General features: G+C 43.9%; 1 protein-coding gene across 1 annotated transcript; it reads right to left on the minus strand.

The window, feature by feature from the left end:
• Positions 1–2,002: 2,002 nt before the first annotated feature.
• On the minus strand, positions 2,003–2,575 carry LOC131232306 (uncharacterized). Its single transcript, XM_058228543.1, has one exon. The coding sequence runs from the start codon at positions 2,573–2,575 to the stop codon at positions 2,003–2,005; it is 573 nt and encodes a 190-aa protein (XP_058084526.1).
• Positions 2,576–19,993: the final 17,418 nt, after the last annotated feature.

Genomic DNA, 19,993 nt, shown 5'->3' on the forward strand with positions numbered 1-19,993 from the left:
GTAACTATAAACGCTGTTATTTTCTTATGTAGTGTAGTTTACATGAGATTTGAATCTACCTTATTTTTGAGCTTATACTATAAAATAATCTAAAAATATAAATGGACCGATTAGATAAAACACATACATAATGGTGGGTAGGACTAAAAAACATCGTCCAGTAGCCACTGACTACTTACATAACAGCTCATTAGGCAATCTGCGTTTATCATTTGGATATTTTGATTTAAGTGTATGCTATGTATGTAATTTTTGAGTTACTTTTGAGAGGGTCGGTCTCATCCATAACGCGATTTCATAGTTTCGCTCATCTTTTCATGGCATCAATCTTTTACCAGTCCGGCCCACTCGCCAGCACAAAACATATATGGCACGTGTTTACATGGCACATGCTAGCTAGATCAGGGCCATTGATGGGTACTGAACCCCGAAGTTCTTCAGAATTCAGGTTGGTCCGTTCATCAAGCTAGCTACATGTACATGAAGAAAAATGATACCCATTGGTCGTCCACGATAGCCGCTCACCTGATAAACAGGCCCCGCCTGATCTTTTGACAAGTGAACTATGAGGGACCATCTAAGAACGTCCTGGATGGAATACGTGTGCCGCCTTGCATGTGTGAGTCGTTTAAAGATAGGACGTTTGGGTTTGGTACTAAACATCCACTAAATACTGTGATTAAACAATACTAAAGACAAAGCGGATCGCACCAAACAAAGCAACAAAACAAAAAGGTCCCATGGCCCACTACTAGCTTTTGGAATTCACCTACAGTGGACTTAAAGCTCATTTTGCCTCCGTTGCTACTCAGTCTCCAGCGGGTAACCCACATGCCGAGTTGTCTGAAGATCAGAACCGTCCATTCATAAAACTAGGAGAAAATAATTATTGTAACCATCACTATCTAAATATAAATTTAGAACACTGGAAAGAAAATTTTCAATGGCTGACATTCAACTTTGAAAGATGAAGGTTATGATCATCATTGACACGTGTCATCGGACCGTCTAATTATGTAGGCCCCAGTGGTTGGCCACACGCGCCGGATCCTGCGTCGCCAGAGGCAAAACAACTCGGTAGACTGTTGCCCTGCTTTTTCAGTAGACCGTCGGGAGCGCAGAACGGGCCCGGCGCATTTTTAGATGGCTGAAGGCCTGCAGGTTCGGGTCTCAGTTCTCGGGTCTAACAGCTAACCATCCTGAGCACCAGTCCTTCAAAGGCCGGTAAGGATGGACGGTGGATCGGCCGCCCTGCCCGACTAATTTAACTTTATTGGGCTAGTGCGTGTGGCCAGCCACTGTACTGAGATGGTCGCTATGATTTGAGCCGCCGAGCCAATGAAAATCTTCATCTCATTGTTCTAAATTCATCTACAGATGGCGATGGTAACAACCATCGTTCACCTAAATTTCTTCCAGTGGCCCATGAAGCATAGATTCCACAAGATGAACGACCCATAATCGGACCACTCAGCATGTGGTCCCCACTGGATGCTGAGCCCCGACAGAGGCAAAACAAACTCATCAAATAAATTACACCCGTGGGAAAATCCTACGAGCCCACCTTTTAGGGTTGATTTAGGGCCGTTGGTTGGCCAGATGGATAAGATTTTCAACTATAATGATTTTTGCGTATTGCCCACAAACTTCTGTACGCTAGATCAACGGTCAAGATCATCCATCCATAGATCCAAGTTGGCTCCATCACGGATTGACCAGGAGTAGATCAACATCACAAAATTGGAATCCGCTTCAAAATAACAATAATAATCATTTCAAGCACCCAACTCTTCCTTTGAACACAATCCCATCTCTCAGTAGATTAAAAAAGAAGAAGAAGAAATTTCATCATGCATGGCATAATCATATGACTATATTACAAAAGACAGAAATGCCCACGCATGTTCATGCAAAATTACATTACTGTCAGGAACAAATGCAATGTGAAAATACCAGATTAGCACTAACCAAGGAAAGAAGAACTTCCCTTTTGCTATGATCTCTACCCCACGTTCTCAGACGTACCCTTCCAACTACTGGCCATGCTCCACTGATCAGAACTCGATGATGACGGGTATCCGCTTCCGCATTTCGCGACCGTCCGAACGCTTTCGATCAAGGCCTCGGTCCGAGCCTCTTGCGAGAGGATCTCCGTCAACTGCTCCGGGCTGATAACAAGCTTCACCTTCCACACCCCGGCATTGTTATACCTTGTAAGTACCTCCGTTTCGGCCCGTCTGAAGATACCGTTGTTATCGAATGACATCCGATACGGTGCAACAACCGATCGGACCCCTTGCATGCGGACGGTGTCACCTTCGTTGTCTGGTGCAATTCGGGAACGTTGGTGTCTGATTGGAAGGAGATAGTACAATTCACCTATGGCTAGCTCGTCGCTGTGGAGGAGACGCGGCGAGAAGTGATCAGGACCACGGAAAATGCCGTGGCCCGGGAATTCGTTGGTGATGCATTCGGCGGTGATCGGACCGTAGAGCTCCATTACACCACCGTTGGATGTGACTACCTTTATAACTTCGTTAACCTCAGCAAAGCCTCTAAACATGCAGTTTCCCATGACTGTATCAATGCCCTCGCTAATAGTAGTAGACTATTTGTATATGGGTCCAATTCAAGGAAGAGAGAGAGAGAGAGAGAGAGAGAGAGAGAGAGAGAGAGAGAGAGAGTGGTCCTATAACAAACAAGATGTTTGGTTTATATATATGTGTAGGTATTCATTCTCTTCTTCAAGAAGCAGAAAGGGTAAGATATGGTGCAAAGCAAAGGATTTAGGAGAAATGGGAGGGCGATTCGTCGGTTGCGGAGGTGAATAGATTTGGAATTGCCGATGTGTCACTGTTGTTCAAGATCTGGTCCATTCATTAGGTGGGGCTGATGTTAACATGTATTAGCTCGTAAATCAGTCCAAACCATTCGTCAGTTGGGACATGTTTGCATGAAGAATATGGAAGATTAGATAGAAAATCCTTGGTTGTTGTATTAAACGGAGAATTGTGGCCCACCTAATAAGCGGAGGAGGTTAAATTTAGAAACAGGATACATGCACGTTGCACCCCGCCTGATACATGGCTGGGATCTCACTAGTTGTGCCACGTGGCCACATGTGCTGTGATTCATCTCTTCGCTGTCTTTCGCGTGAATCTCTTCATCATTTCTATGGCACGAAACTGAGGATATGCGAACCGTGCTCGGGTTTTTAATTTCAACAAGTGAGGCCCATGGATGAGCAATCTAGATCCTTGATCTATTGTTCTCGGGTTCTCCAAGATTGGAATATCTTAGCCGCCAAACATAGGGAACATTAGTGCATTTCTAATCCTGGCCGTGTAATTTGAAGAAAAACAAGATGAGAGATAAAGCTTGTGCTATCCAGGACATAATCGGAGCCATGGTCCATCCCTGGTGGGACCAAAAAGATCCACCTTCTGGATCACTGAAACATGGGTCCCACTCGTACAGCATGGAAACCCGAGTATATCTTAAGAGAGAGGATCCGATAATTCTTCAGGAATGAGGCGTCGGTGGGTTGTTTCGCTGGAGTTTCTCAACCGACACAGGATCTTTCAGCTTATCCGACTATCCGAAAGCCTCATGAATCGGGCCCCAGTCGGGTATATTTTTCTGGTAGGGTGGGACTCACTCGTGGTTTTTTCTCACTGGTGGGGTCCATTGATGGAGACTCGTCGCCTGAAAAGGAGGGAAGGGGGAGGAGTTTGTGGGCCGTTGATCTGATACGTCTGTAGATCTTTGAATATTATAATATTATACGACAGAAAAGGTAACTAAAGATAAGAAAAGAGTCAAAGAGATGCCCTGAAGTGAAAGAATGTCCGAAGGCGAAAGGAGAAAGTGGAGGATATTTTAGGGGACTCGGTCTTGTCTCCGTCGCGATTAACTATCACAAGCGAGTGTCGCCCCATTTGGGCCCACATACTGAGAAGGTCTCATGATCAAAACCGTCCATGTTTTCTATCTATGCTAGTTCTGAAAAATTCATTATAATTAGATAAAATTCGGACATTGAAAACAGGAATTTCAATGGTTCACGTTCTTCTTCAGAAATCGTAGTTCAAGATCATCAAATGAAGCGTGATTATGAGATTGTGGCTTATTAAGATAATGCAGACAAGATGGACAGCTCAAATCTTGGGATTATCTGAGCATGTGGGCCCCAATGGGAGGACACCGTGCTAGCCAGTCTGAGTCGCGATAGAGGCAAGACGAACTCATCTCAATACGCATGCCCACTCGCCTTGGCTTGACTTGGGACTGGGGAGTTATTTGGTACTCTGGACCAATGGGATGTTGATGCTCAGCAACTAAGACAGTTTGCACGTCTTACATTTTAACTCAAATCTAAAACATCTAAATTGTGGGATCCAGTGTAGATAGATAGCAATCACAAAATTAGATATGAGCAATCGTGACCTTTGATTCATGGACACCTCTTTTCTGAATTTTCACCATTGGCTATTTTCATTTCAACTGTCCATCAAATGTCCACAAATAGGCCGCTTAAACTATTCAACGAGTGTAAATTTTTTGCTTATAATACATCTACATTTTAAGTACACGATTTCACGGTTCTATTTGAGCTCGAATATGCCACGTGTAAGATTTCTTAATGCCTGCGTATTAACCAACACAATCTGCCCGAGGATCAAAGCATTTTTATTCATCTTGCCTGACCGTGTCGGCTCCGGCATAAGGGCAATCTCGGTATTTCGAACCTGGGGCCTTACGCAGGACCGGAATTCTCTACGGTACAATACCTGTGTGATTTACGCAGTTCTTAAAACACCCAAGCTTGTGGGCCCCATCATGTTGTACATGTGATATCCATTCCGTATATCATGTTCTATCCTACATTCTAGGTATGGGAGAAACAATGAGAGAGATCCACCAAAGCTTTTGTGTGGGGCCAAAACCGTGTATATCTTTCATGAACCCGTTAATTAGGTTTAAGTCACAAGGATAGGTGAAAATGCAAAAAAACTCAGGCTCATTCAAATAAAATGCGGGCCACAACGTGTGAACTTAGCGGTTTTATGATCCATCAGAGCTTTTATTGGGATGATATTCTTTTTGTACGGTTAAAATAATGGATCTTATCTGATAGACGGATTAGATTTACATATAATAATGGGGGCCATAGATCTTGGGTGTTTGACGCAGCTGGTTCAAACAGAGGGTGTAGACGATTCACGTCCCTTGCCCACACTGTCCATCGTCTCCATTGTCCGTAGTTCGTACCCTGATTTGGTGTTGGAAGAACAGAGTAGTCACGTGATCCTTGACCCGTCGTTATATGCATGGCCAAACTCGCGGATTAGGTGGTGTTGCCACATCACCCCCATTTGTCTGGGTGATGTGTTGGGTGCTGTGGGACTCACCGTGGTGTACGTATCTTATATCCACGCGGTCCATCTGTTTTGCAAGCTCATTTTAAAGCATAAACCGAAAAATTAAGCAGATCCTCCGCTCAGAATACAGGAAACAGTGAGGATAATGACATCCACCGTTGAAACCTTCTCAGGGCCCACCGTAATGTTTATTTGCCACCAAACTTCTTGATAGGGTCACACAGACCTGGATGAAGCCAAAACATAAATATCAGCTTGATCCGGCCCCCAGGAATTTTATTTTATTTTTTTTTATGGTGGGCGTTCAATCACCACCGTTTCCTGTGGTGTGGTCCTCTTTATATTTGAATCTCCTTAATTTTTGGATTCCTGCCCTAAAATGAGCCGAAAACTGATGGACGGCGTGGATATAAAACACTTAGATTACGATGCCCCCCCCCCCCCCCCCCAACGCCCAGCACATCACCACCCCACTGTTGTGGGCAACACCACCTGATCCGCGTCTGTGTTGTAAGTTTGTACTCGTCGACCATCTTTGCCGGGGACGCGGATTGTACTCGTCGACCACCTCTGTGGGGCCCACCGTGATGTAAGTGTTTTATCCACGTCATTCATCGATTTTCTCAGATGATTTTAAGATGTAAATGAAAAAATGAGGCCGGTACAGGTCTTAAGTGGACCATAAATTTGGGATTGAATGTCCACCATTAATAAATTCTTGGGAGCCGGAGAAGTTTCTAATCAAGCTGATATTTGTGTTTTCACTTAATCCACGTCTAGATGACCTTATGAATAGGTTGGATGGTAAAACAACATCACGGTGGCCCTTATAAAGGTTTCAACGGTGGGTATCATCAGCTTCCCTTGGTGTGGTCCGCTGGAGCTGTCTACCTGCTTCGTTTTTTTAGGCAGACCTTAAAATGATCTTCGAAAATCGATGAATGGCGTGGATAAAACACTTACATCACGTTGGGCCCCACAGAGCCCCGCCCGGACGGATTAACGTCCAGGCGGGGTAGGACGCAATCCGCGTCCCTTTGCTGGGATCCACCGTGGATAGAATATTCCCCCATAATCTCCTCGATTGGACAATCCTATCCTTTGAATTTGTGGTCTGCTACTAGGTGGTTAAGAAGGGAAACATTGCAACTGTCCAGATTCAACTGAAGAAGTGGATTGGATTTCAATCTGGGACAGCTTTGTGTACGGTCCACAATATTGGGGGCCATACATGTTAATCTGATCACCTAATCCAGTAAAGACTGATCATGAGGCTGTCCTTGTGATGCATTGCTTATTTAAAAAAACAAAAGCAAACATGCGTATCACGGGATGCAACTGTTTCTTTGCCGGAAGAAAAAGCAAACGGGCGATAATATGATAATGAGAGTAGGATCCCCTGGAGCACCTGCACCACTCGTTGTGCTACATGGCGTTTTCAGCCATTGGATGCATTGTGGTACCGGCGTTTTCAGCCATCGGATGTAACGGGGGAGATACAAATAAAATAAGTTAAAATTGTTTAATACATTCAATGGCTGAAAATGCAGTGTACCACAAGGAGCTGTACAGGTGCTACCAGTGATCAGATCTCATGAATTATATAATACATTACCGGCGTATTGCCAGGCATGGGCAGATTTATGGGGGTCAGCATGATGTATATGTTTATCCATGTCATTCATCCTTTTTCTCATCAGTTTTAAGAAAAGAACTCAAAAATGAGGGGGAACGAGCACTCATAAAATAGATTTTTTTTTTTTTTTTTTTGAATTTTTATAACAAACACACACACATCGCCACACACTCACACGCAGTAGTGGGATTTCACCACCTATGGGCACTCGAACCGTTAACCAAGTGTCGAAACTCCAGGAAGTCTAGCAAGAGAAAGGACCCCACTCAACACTGAGGACTTGGTATCGATCCCTAGTGGGGGTGGCTATCAGTGAAGGATGATCTGGCAGTGGGGTGTACTAACAAGCTAACCAAAAAAGAGAGAAAAAAAAAACCCCACTCATAAGATAGTGAACTTGGGTTGCAACAAATGCACAAAATATTAAATGCAAGAGTTATCTATAGTGTGGTCCCTTGAGCCTTGAATCTGCATGTGCTAGTACCTTAAAATGATACAATAGAAAGGATAGATGACGTGAATTAACAGATACATTACAGTGCGCCCCTCAACACCTCCCCGTTTGTGGGTACAGACAGGTGGGGTAGGAGGCAATCCACGTCCATTATGCGCTGGTTTTCATTTCTAGCAAGTGGTTTCATGGCTAGTTAATTAATCTAGATTGTTAGTTTGTCCCCTGTGACAACTGTGGATAGACTAATAGCACTAAATTTTATATTCTTCTTTGACGGAGAGTTAAGAAAAGACATACAATAATAGTCCATTTGAGGTTTCTCAGATTGATTTATTCTCATGTTCCACCATTCCATGCCACTTCATATGTTTTGTAAGCATTGTCAACAGAGGACATCGTATGAATAGTGATGAAACCTAGCTAATTACCCAAGTCTTTTGTATGGCTCTGCTATAATATTGTTTATATAAGAGAAACATATGTTGGAAGTGCATTCTTTTACAATATTTTTTAACAAAAGCTTTGTGATTCTGGTTTTCTTAGTCTAATAATAATATAACTCTTAATTACTATTCATGATATATATATATATATATATATATATATAACAATGTAAATCTCCACACTTTTTACCTTGTATATTTTTCCTTTGTATTTTTAGATTTTAGTTTAGCTCTTGTTTTAAAAGTTTTGCTTCCCCGGCATCAATCGTATACCTATATTTTTCCATAACATTAGATACCATTGTTCAAGATTACATAATCCACCTTGAAACATGATCATACCGTACAAAGATGTGGGCCAAACATAATAGCACGTTTTGTTTAGATCGGATGATTCGTCAGAGAGGAAATGATCCCATCTAAATAATTGTTAACTTGTAGTAGGACACATGGACTTTCAGAACATCATTTGCATCATCCATTCAGTGGACCAAACATGAAGTAGCACATAGCCAACCACTTGCTCACTACATTAAAAAAACTAAGTTTTTTTTTTTTTTTTTCACTGCAGTACAACAAAAGGCCCACTAAATGAACAGTTCTGATCAATCACTATACTTTTCATTCGGACAAAACAGATCAAACTTGAACAGTTTGGTACAGTCCACGTGTCATATGCTCGGCTAGAGATTTTCTTTTGGATGATGATGGGGCCCATGTGTCCTTAATGATCATGCGTTGGTAATAATTGGACGGTTTGAATGGATTGATTTTCAACGGTGTCATTAGACATCATTTTTTTTACCACCACAACGTCTCGACCTTCAATGCGCCCAATGCCGAGATACGCACACCTGCACTCATTTTGTCTAGCCGTTGATTCCTGGTTGTAAGGCTGGAGTAACGTACAATCCTCCGCACGAGGATAGGTATAGTATCCTCGGCCTTTCTAACTTCGAACAATTGATATGATGGGCCCCGACCATGGATGGAGCGGGTCCCAAAACTCTCCTAATGGGAGAAGCCTAGCCCTTCAAATTTATGGCCAATGAAAGAAATACAGGAATGGTCCACATTCAACTGAGAAAATTGCTAAAATGGATGGCTAGGATCTTCCAATCTGGATATTGCTGGAACAATGGTCCATATAAGGGTAGGTAGTATGAGATCAACGTCCTTGATTACTGACCACTGCCCCCCAACTTGTACGAACTTTTAAAAACTCGAGGAAATTGTACCGGTCCTCGCGTTGGGTATCATGTATGACGCAGTTCCTCCTGTTGGAGATTTGCTCCGACTATCGATAAACTGGGAATAATCGCATACGTGTATGGTAATTGCATAGATTCGAGCTGTGTGGTCTCCATCTTGATGTGTGGAGACCATCCAATTCGTCCACCATATGCGCCCCAAAATGTTAACCCTAGGTTTTGAAATTCACCAGATCCATTACTCAGGTGGGCCACACAAAAGGGAACAATTTGGGGACATTAGGGAGGAGATGTCCACCATAGAAACTTTCAGATGGAATGGATGGTCCACCATTGTTGCATATATACCATCTAATCCACTCACAAAGTGTGGCCCAGAGAGATGAAGAGACATCAAAATAGAAGAGATTCCAAAATTCGTGTGGCCACAACAACTACTACATGGGTTCTACGCGTGATTGTACATTAATCCCTGTGGTTGTGTCTCGCTTGAGTTTTTGACAGAGATAAATATTGTTTATATTTATAGGACATGAGGTGTATCTCCAGATTCATGGTTTGGATTCTACATACACATGAAGGGTGGGCCTCACACAGATGGTAGTTACCGTTCATTCTAACGGTCGTGATCATTTCCACGTTCAAGTCTCGACAAACCTTGAGACGGGCCTAAGCTTCGCAAAGTAACGGATAGTTCGGCGAGGAATATGGTCTTTGGAAATTGAGGGACGGTCCCATGAAAATTGATGGAATCCGTACTTCTGTGTGGCCCATCATCTTGATATTGTCGTGGACGGCTAAAAAGAGACGGGGCCCAATTGAGAAACATCTCTTCGATGGTACATCACGCAATGAATAGCATGAACGAGGGCATTATCAAATAGCCTTTATTATTCTCGCATCAGCTACTCTGACCTTCAATCGTACGGCCGTGTTTCCGTAGAATGCATGGCCCCGAACCATAGATACTATTCCCGGCCTCATTTCACCATTGAATGGAACGCGTGTTAGAAATCCAAACCATTGATCAGGGAGTGTACACTGCCAAAATGCTATGGACAAAAATAAATAATATCTGGCTCACTTAATAAGTGTACTGCCTTTATTTCTGCGACGTGGCATGGCCTTAGTGTGTACTAAACGGTTCAGATAGATCACACGTATCCGATCGTGGGCTCCACATTCTATCAAAATCCCATGTGGGAAGGCTGAGCCAGGGCAACTTGTTTGGGCGGTGTCGGGCCGAATTCTGAGCTGACCGGAACTTGGGCCTAGTTGAGCCCGGCCCGGTTCTGGTTAGGGTCAACCCGAACCAGAAGAGAAGACTCATATGTTAACCCGAATTCGACCCGACCCAATTGTCAACCAGACCTCTTAGAATCAAGCCCAACCATCCTCATACTGTCCAACCCGAACCCGAACCCGACCCGAATTTCTCGAATCGGGTAATGAGGGTTGATCCAAAACCAGCGGGTACAAAGGTGGCCGCGGTCGGTGACCCAAAACAGTGATAGGTTGGTGTTGGATCAGTTGGCAGGGGATGAGTTGGTTCGGGTCTGATTGTGATTCAACCTGGATGTGAACCGAACACAACCCAAGTTAAAATAGGTTGGGCTAGTTGTGGGTCCAGCCTGGCCCAAGATATCATACAATACATTGTAGCCTTACAAGAATGGTTAAGATTCGGAACCAAATAACAGTGTTCATGTTAGAGTAGAAAAGTCCAACTCAGAATGGCAAGCCTTTTAATTGGGTGGCTAGGGCTCTCTAGTTGGTTAGGCAATCAATGGTAGGACCCACCATGCGAACCATCAAGATTCACAATCCAAATAAGATCTTTAGCGAAGATCACGAGCGTGTTGCGGATATCTTACGAGATCTTTAGAGAAGATCTCGGGTGAATATTTCTCACATAAGATCTGATTATTCGGAATCAGCATAGATGTGCAGTAGGAAGCCAAGGGGGTCTTGGCCGACTTGACCTGGGGGTAATTTGCCGACCTGGAGTCTCTAGTGAGCCCCGACCCTTCTCTTAGTGCCATATAGATTGTTGACCTGCCAACCTGCCCTTATACTTTGTGTTTAGGATGGTGAGACCAAGCTCCTTTTCTTAATAGAATTCAGATGACATATGTTGTGGGGGTCGGTCTTGGCTGACCTGCATACTTGAATGAGCTTTGAGCCTCCCTCTATCGTTGGGTAGATGGCTGACCTACCGACCTGCCTCAAGAGTCCAAGGTGGTCTTAGCTGACTTGGATACTCGGATGAGCTTCGAGCCTCCCCTTATCGTTGGGTAGATGGTTGACCTACCTCAAGAGTTCGAAGTGATCTTGGCCGGCCTAGATACTCGGATAAGCTTCGAGCCTCTTATTATCGTTGGGTAGATGGGCGACCTACCGACCTGTCTTCATATATAGTAGGTGACCGACCTCTCTTCCTTGGTCATTGAAGAGCTTTTTGGTTATTGCTAGCGCTGGCTGACCTCGTGTCTCATAAAGATGTCCGAGCTAACATCTTCTCTATAGCCCGTCCATTTTTACTCATAATAGTAAGCCTCCCCTACTTTCGACCTCGCACAGTAAGCTTGGAAAATAAGTTGGTTTTTGTGAAGTCAGGCATTTTTGCTAAGTAGGAGCGTTGGGATAAGCTCTTGAACTCTTCCTTTTATTAGGGGAATTCTACTTTTGTCGAACAAATAGGTTAGCTGCAATGACCCCTTCGTGAGCAGCCAAGCAGTTTACTTAGGAGGGATTATTTTCTATTACACTAAGAGATCTTCATTGTAGATTGTGCGATCCGATTGGCGTTACCAATTAGTGGTCCGACCTCTTCTTTAAAGGCCAGACGACTAGTAAAGACTATTGTCCTCTTGCATTAAGGGAAGTCTTCAGTAGCTTGGATTGTAAAAAGAGATTTTCTTCCCGATCTAAGGAAACTCTTCCATAGTAGAATTCTTGGTAGAGAATTTTTTTCTCTTGCACTAAGGGAAGTCCTCGTAGTTAAATTTTTAGCTCGGATAGTCGAAATTTTGAAAGAAGTTCTCTTCCCCTAGCACATGGAAGTTCTTTTATTGTAGAAATCGTTGGATGGTAGAAACATGGCGGTAGTGTCATGAGCACCTTTTTCCCTTTTAGAAAAGGAGGTCACCCTTATCGAGTAGGTCGGCCAGTCGACGTGCTCCTAGTCGGAGGACTTCTTGAGTCCTAAGGAGTAGTAGATCTTCAAGTGGTCAGCATTCCGTGGGTGAGATAAGAGCCCCCCATGTCTTCTAGTCGATACATCCATCAGTATTTAATGTCGAGGTCGGAGTTGGCCGACGATCCTTATTACCGAGCTTGATTAATTGGTTCAGCTCGGTCATCATGTTTCCTTGCTCAGCTTGACTTCTGATGTCACTGATCTGCCCTCGAATTTTCTTGAGCTCTCCCTCTCAATGGCCCTCATTCTCGTCCACTGCTTCGGGGCCTTTTCCACAGCTCTTCCTCTCTAGCTTGGGGCGCATGTTGGAGTTTACGAGCGTGGTTGCTCCTGAAGTGTGGAAAAGAGCCCGGGATGGCAACTCAGGAGGTTGCTTGTTTCTATGCAAGTTGATCGGTGCTTAAGGCGTAGTGGTAGCACCCTCCTCTGCATCGCAACTGAGAGGTGAATTATGTCTCTCCCGGAATTGCATGAGTCGATCCATGTTTTTATTCATGTCTTCAACTCGGTTCTCCAAGGAGACTAATTGACCGCCCCGGGTGCGGGATTGAGGAATGGTTGTTACGTGAGTAGAGTCGGCTCGCTACCAGTAGGGCTAGGCACCCTACTCGGTTGATGATTCAGGAAGAGCTGGGATGGCTGTAGCAGATGATTTAGGAAAAGCTGGAATGATTGCAGTAGATGTTTAGGAAGAGCTGGAATGGCTGCAGCAGATGATTCAAGAATAGCTAGAATGGTTGCAGCAATGACAGCTAGAACTTTCTTCTATCATTTTGCCATTGTGGTTTTATGGTAAAGTAGAAATGACTTTGATTTCGTTTCCCACAGACGGTGCCAAACTATTGATACAGAAATCTAGTTAGTCGTCCCGGGGCTCGCGAACCTGCATAAAGAACGGACAAAGAAGACCCTGGCTTGTGCCAGGGACCCTCAGATGACTAAGTTAGGAATCTAGGTTTAGTTTGAGTGTCGAGGATTTAGGGCTAGAGATTGTATGTACTTTTCACCATTAGAGATGCTTCTATTTATAACTGAGGAGAAGTGGTGGTGTAAAGGAGATCTCCCTATTTAGTAGGGATGTACTTTAGAGGGATTCAGATCCCGAACACATGGGTAATCTTCCGAGATCTTTGGCGAAGATCTCTGGATCACGAGCGTGTCGCGGATATCTTATGAGATCTTTGGAGAAGATCTCGAGTGGATCTTTCTTAGATAATATTTTATTATTCGGAATCAGCGGAGATGTGCAGTAGGAAGTTGAGGTACTCTTGGCTGACCTGACCTGAGGGTAGTATGTCGACTTGATCTGGGCGTAATATGTCGACCTGACCTGGGGGTAGTCTGCCAACCTGAACTGGGGGTAATCTGTCGACCTAGATTCTCTGGCAAGCCCCGACCCTTCTCTCAATGCCATGTAAATTGTCGACCTGCCAACTTACCCTTATACTTTGTGTTTAGGGCAATGAGGCCAAGCTCCTTTCTTTAGTAGAATTTGGATGACATATGTTGTGGGGGGTCGAGCTCAAGAGTCCGATGTGGTCTTGGTCGACCTGCATACTCAGATGTAGGGGTGTACATCGAGTCGAACCGAGTCGAGCTGACCTCATTTCGAACACTGGCTAACCTTAGCTCAAACTCGGCTCAACTCTTTCCTCAAGCCTGACTGGCCAGCTTGGCTCGGTTCGGTCAGCAGCTTGGGCCAGCTCCGGCCGAGTTCGCCATTAAGACATTTGCACAAATACCTGAACTGCAACTTCAAAAACCCACTGTTTTACAAACAGAGGCAATGGTTTTACAGGTGTTTTATCAAACACCTTTTAAGTAATATAAAAACCAAAAAGAGAAAAAAGGTATTTGTTTAATGTACATACCTTGCTTGCCACTGGCCAAACCTTTCTTGCCACTAGCCAAACCTTCCTTTCCACCAGCCACATCTCGTTGAGTCATTTTATCAAACAGTTGGTGAGCAACATCATTGGCAAATTAACCGAGTCACCAAACTGGTTCGATCCGAGTTCGATTCGAGTTAGATTCGATCTGAGTCAAGTCGAGCTGGGCCTGCTCGAACTCGACTCGAACTCATTTTAGCTCAACTCGGCTCGAACTCAGCTTCGAACCGAGTCAAATTGAGCTTTTTCGAGTCAATTCGAGCGAGCTAACCGAGCTAGCTCAGTTCATCTACACCCCTACTCAGATGAGCTTTGAGCCTCCCCCTATTGTTGGGTAGATGGCCGACCTGTCAACCTGCATCAGGAGTCCAAGGTGGTCTTGGCTGACCTGAATACTCGGATGAGCTTCAAGCCTCTCCTTATTGTTGGGTAGATGACCGACCTGCCTCAAGAGTCCAAGGTAGTCTTGGCTAACCTGGATACTCGAATGAGCTTCGAGCTTCTCCTTATTGTTGGGTGGATGGTCGACTTGCCAACCTGCCTTCATATGTGATAGGTGACCGACTTCTCTTCCTTAGCCATTGAGGAGCATTTTGGTTATGACCAGTGCTGACTGACCTCGTGTCCTGCAGAGATGTCTGAGCTACAATCTTCTCTATAACCAGTCCATTTTTACCCATAACAGCTATACACATGTCCGCTATACACGTGGTATGTTGATGATACTTTAAAACAAATCAATTATTAGTTACAACACCAAAATAACACCAATATAATGATCCAACTAATCTAAAAGTGGGATATCTAAATAGATGGTTAAAAAACATTAGCATGTTGTTTGTTTGCAATCATTATGTTTGTGGTCCATCTGGTGCTCAAAATTTCTAATTTTTAACAGAAGTATATATTTCAATGAATTTACTACAACCATTTTATTACATATAACAAACTTATATTAATTTGCATTATTAAAATTGATTTGAAATATCTTAGGAATATATTAAAAAATTCTAATGTATTTCAATTCATCTTGTTTGTTCTCATCCAAACAAAACATTTAGATTTGAAATACATTTAAGTTACTCCCATCCAAACACAAATAAGTAAATCATAAATTCTTAATTCATTTACCTTCAATTCCATTTTTCACTTACCTATTTATATAGGATGGAATGATCCCATGCTATTTTAAATATTAATCATTGTTGAAAAGAAATTCTTTAATGCTTGCCCGGCATCATAAGTTACAGTGCTTCTAATTTCTTAAGGGCACTAAGATAGTCCACACATTGATCAAAAACATTTCAAAGGACTCAAAACGAACATCACATCAATACGGGGAATATCAGCCACTTGATGAATATTCTTTGATATGGATGGTCAGGATTGTTCACACAAAATGTCCAATCAACAATACGATCCATCTATTTGTTAGGGCATAAGATGGATTGCTTATATTCAAAAGAATCACTTTTGTTAGGTACTCAAAATCATCTCATCCATGAATTTGGAAAGGAATGTCCAAAGAAAATAAGGCCAGATCAAGGGTGAATTGGAAGATGTGATTGGTGCGATTTTAAAATAATGGTCGAAGGAATGTGTTCTGAGTTAATAGACAGTTAAGATCAATTGATTGGACTGTGCAAGTGAAAGGATATGACTAGGAGCACTATAACTAATTTTGCTATAGAGCACCGGAGCATTTCTCCCTGTTAAAAACACTCTGAAAAACACATGCCTAAGTTAATCAGAGTCGACTCAGCAAACGTTTCGAGTCGAGCTGACTCAGTAATCGGGTGCTGATTTTTGGGTTATGGGTCATCTCTTTGTTCTTTTTTCTTTTTTAAATAAACCCTAGTTCAAAATCCCACCGGACAATCCTAACAGTCTGATCGTTGCCACCAGATGGACTTCAAAAAGAAAACGATCAGTGGTTCAAAACTTCAACTACACTAAACGGAAGAAGATTGTTGAGATGATCATATCACCATTGTATTTCCTGCTACGCTCCATTCACAGTGGGGTCCACAATTTGGACATTCTGGCATGATGACATGTGTGCGCTGTTTCATGCACGCTCACCTGACTTGTCCCTTGTGTATAACTAGGGCTGTACACAAATTGGGCTAGCCCGGTTAACTCGCTCGACTCGGCTCGAAAAAGCTCGACTCGGCCTGATTTGGAACTGAGTTCCGTCCAGGACGATCCATTTTCTTCAGCTCGAAACTGAGTTCGGGCTGAGTTTGAACAGGTCCCAGTTTGGCCCAACTCGGTCTGAAACCTGACTCGACTTGGCCTGACTCGGTCATATATATATATATATATATATCATAAATCTTTACCCTAACTATTTGAAACAGAGAAGTGAGAACGTCGCCCGACCCATGAACTTACTGTTAGGTCCGGCCCGAATTCGCCCGATTGCTTACCGGGCCGAGTTCGGGCTGGACATGTTAGCCCAGTGGCCAGGCCGGGCCGGGTTCGGGCTGGTTTGGGTAGTGACCGAGCCGAGCCGGGTTGAGCCCAGTTCGACTCGGTTCGGCCGGATGTACACCCCTGTATATAATGGAAGCGAATTGTGTACTGGGTAACTCAGTACGTTAAGCGTGCTGAGTAAACACTGTGGGGTCCACCGTGATTTATGTATTTTATCCATTCCGTCCATTCATTTTACCAGATAATTTTAGGGCTTATCCCAAAAATAGAAGCATAATCAAAGCTCAAATGGACCACACCATTAGAAAGAGTGTGAATTGAACTTCTACCATTGAAAATTTCTTATGGTCCTTAGAAGTTTTGGATCAAGCTTCTATTTGTGTTTTCCCAACAGGGTTTCAACGTTAGTTCCACTTTTTCTTTTGGGATGGTTCACTTGAGCTTTGTATATACTTAGGGCGTGTTTGGTTGGGCGGATCCCATGGGATTAGGAGGGATGTGATGGTAAAATCCCGGGATATAGCAAACCCATGGATCTTAAACCAATCCCCTGACATCACTATCATTACCTTAAAAGTGATCTCATCCCTCTTAATCCCATTCAATCGTGCCTGGAGTGTATTTGGTTGGACGGATTGGAAGGTAAAATCCCGAGATATGCCCGGCATGCCAAACAAACTCGGTGAACTCGTCCCGTGATATGGCAATCCCATGGATCTTAAACCAGTCCACGGCACCACCATCATCACCTTAAAATCCATCCTATCCCTCTTAATCCCATTCTCGGATTATGGCACTCATAGGCAAGTTCCAATCACGGGATCCTACAAGGAGGATTTTCGGTATGTACATTTATATCATAAGAAGCATACCTTTTCGTAGGTGGGATCCACATCGACAAAATCCACCCCGCCCACTGGCTTCCATGGTTCAAAACAAGTCAACAAGCCCAATATCTTATATTTTTCGGTGTATAGAAACAGCAGGTGGATTTCAAAGGTAAAAACCACTGTTTTCTATGCTATGCCCGCCAGAAGATCGGATTGGCCCCATTTTTCTACTCAATGCCTAAAGGCAAAAAGGATGGACAGCGTGGATTGAATACATACATCAAGGTGGGGCCTATATGAGTGGGCCATCCCATAAGCTTGGAAACAAGCTAATATTTGTTTTTTCCTAGTTCACGTCCAGCGTCCCTGGACGCTGGACGGGTTGGGTACAGACGTAGGTGAGGTGGGCCCTGCTCAGGTGGGCCACCACATGATGGATGGTGTGGGTACAATGCATATAAAGTGGGCCCCACTTATAGATGGCTTGGATAAAAGTCATGCCTCATGGTGGGGTTCATCTTGATGGGCCACACAACCACATCATCATCACATGAAAAGAAAATGAAAAAGAGGGAGAGAGAGAGAAAGAGAGTGGGACACGCATGATGGAGGGACCCCGACACTGTGGGCCCTCCCTTGAAATTGATCATACATCAAGTGGGTTCCAATACATGTAGGCCCATTAAATCAAAATCCAACAGTGGAGATTTCTTCTCCACTAAAATAGACGGTTCAGATGACCCCTATTTAAGCTAGGAAAGTAAACATCATGATGGGGTCCATGGAGAATGGCCCCATCATGGAATGATCATGAGAATCAAGGTGGGCCATCGGCCACACCTAGGGTCCAAAATCGATCGGCCTCACTTGGCCCATCATCAAAACATGAAAAAAACCTATCCTTAAAAGCACTCACCGTCGATCTTCTTGGTCCGTTGGAAAGCCGATCTCCTTGTGCTTCACTTTGATGGAGGGAGATGAGGTTTGAATGGCTAGGATGAAGGTTTTTGGGATGGGAAAGGTGGGCCACACAAAGTCATTTTTTTCTCTCCATGGGAAAGGCTTGGACATGTGCACCTCTTGCTAGCTTGGGAGTTGTGTTGAGAAATGAGAGAGAGAGAGAGAGTGTTGTAAGGAGAGAGAGTGATGGATGTGAGTGATGGGTGAGGTGATGGTGTACTTGACATATGTGGGTGTGTAAGAGAGAGGGTGAGAGAGAGTTGACTTGGTGGTTGCTTGGGAATGGGGTGAAAGGTGATGTGTACTTGACATGAAGTGATTAATTGATTGATTGATGGGACATGATGTAGAGATTTTCTTGGGATTGCAAACGCGCGGTGTTTCTTCGAAATAAACGCCGGCCCACATCTTCCTGACAGGGTATCGGATCGGTATGTAAGACGCGGCGACAGCGGTGACGGTACGTCGCTTGGAAACCCCAGGAGATTGGGTGGTGGAGGAATTTGTAGAAGCAAAATTGGCCATGTTCTGTTCGCTTTTTCTCATGGCTATAGTACGGGCTCCAACACCTTCGCCGAACTCAGAGCAGTTCATGACGGTATTATCTACGGGCTAAATCATGGTCTTCACCAGATAATCATTGAATTCGACTCAAAGCTGGTGATTAATTTCTTCAGGGCCTGTTTGGCTGGGCAGATCCCATGGTATTAGGAGGGATGAGATCACCGTAATCCCATAGTTGATCCCACGCGGCTGTTTGGGGCAACATGTATTCCACGGCGAATGCATTTTTTGCCGGATTGAAGAGGGAATGTGAAATTGCTCTCGGGATGCTCTGTCATCCTGCGCTGCGACCTTGAGCCCATCCCATGTAATGCAAGCCCCATTTTTTACCGTTGCCTCTCTCCTCTTTAAAGGAGATATTCCTGGCAGTTAGGCAGAGACATAGAACTAGAGATCGAGAGATAGAGAGACAGACTGAGATCACAAGGAGCTGACCTGATTACTAGCGCTGGTGGAACCTTTTGCCAAAGACGATGGTGTTGTTGGAGAGTAAGGGGGAGGAGTGGGATTTTTTTTATTTTTTATTTAACTTCCGTGGGGCCCACCATGATGTATGTGTTATACCATACCGCTCATCCATCCTGTGAGATCATTTCATGGAAAACCTCATAGATGATGAAGATCCTAAGTTAAAGTAAACCACACCACATAAAGCAGTGGAGATTGAATGGCCACCATTGAACGTGGGGCGCACAGAATTTTTTTATCAGTCTGATATTTGTGTTTTCCCTTCATAACCTTGTGAACAGGTTGGATGGCAAGTAAACGTAACGGTGAGCCTCAGGAAGGTTTCAACATGGGTGTCATCAACACAGTTGCTTTTTATGGTGGATTCACTTGAGCTTTGGATCTGCCCCATTTTTTGTTCATGGCCTAAAATGGTATTTAAAAATGGATGAATGGTGTGGATTCACCATGTGGGATTCAACCACAACGGTTTTCATGCCTTGCCAAAAGTACACATGTGAGATCCGTGCGATGAAAAATGCT

The sequence above is a fragment of the Magnolia sinica genome, chromosome 18 (genome assembly GCF_029962835.1).
Source record: "Magnolia sinica isolate HGM2019 chromosome 18, MsV1, whole genome shotgun sequence".
In the NCBI taxonomy this organism is placed as follows: domain Eukaryota; kingdom Viridiplantae; phylum Streptophyta; class Magnoliopsida; order Magnoliales; family Magnoliaceae; genus Magnolia; species Magnolia sinica.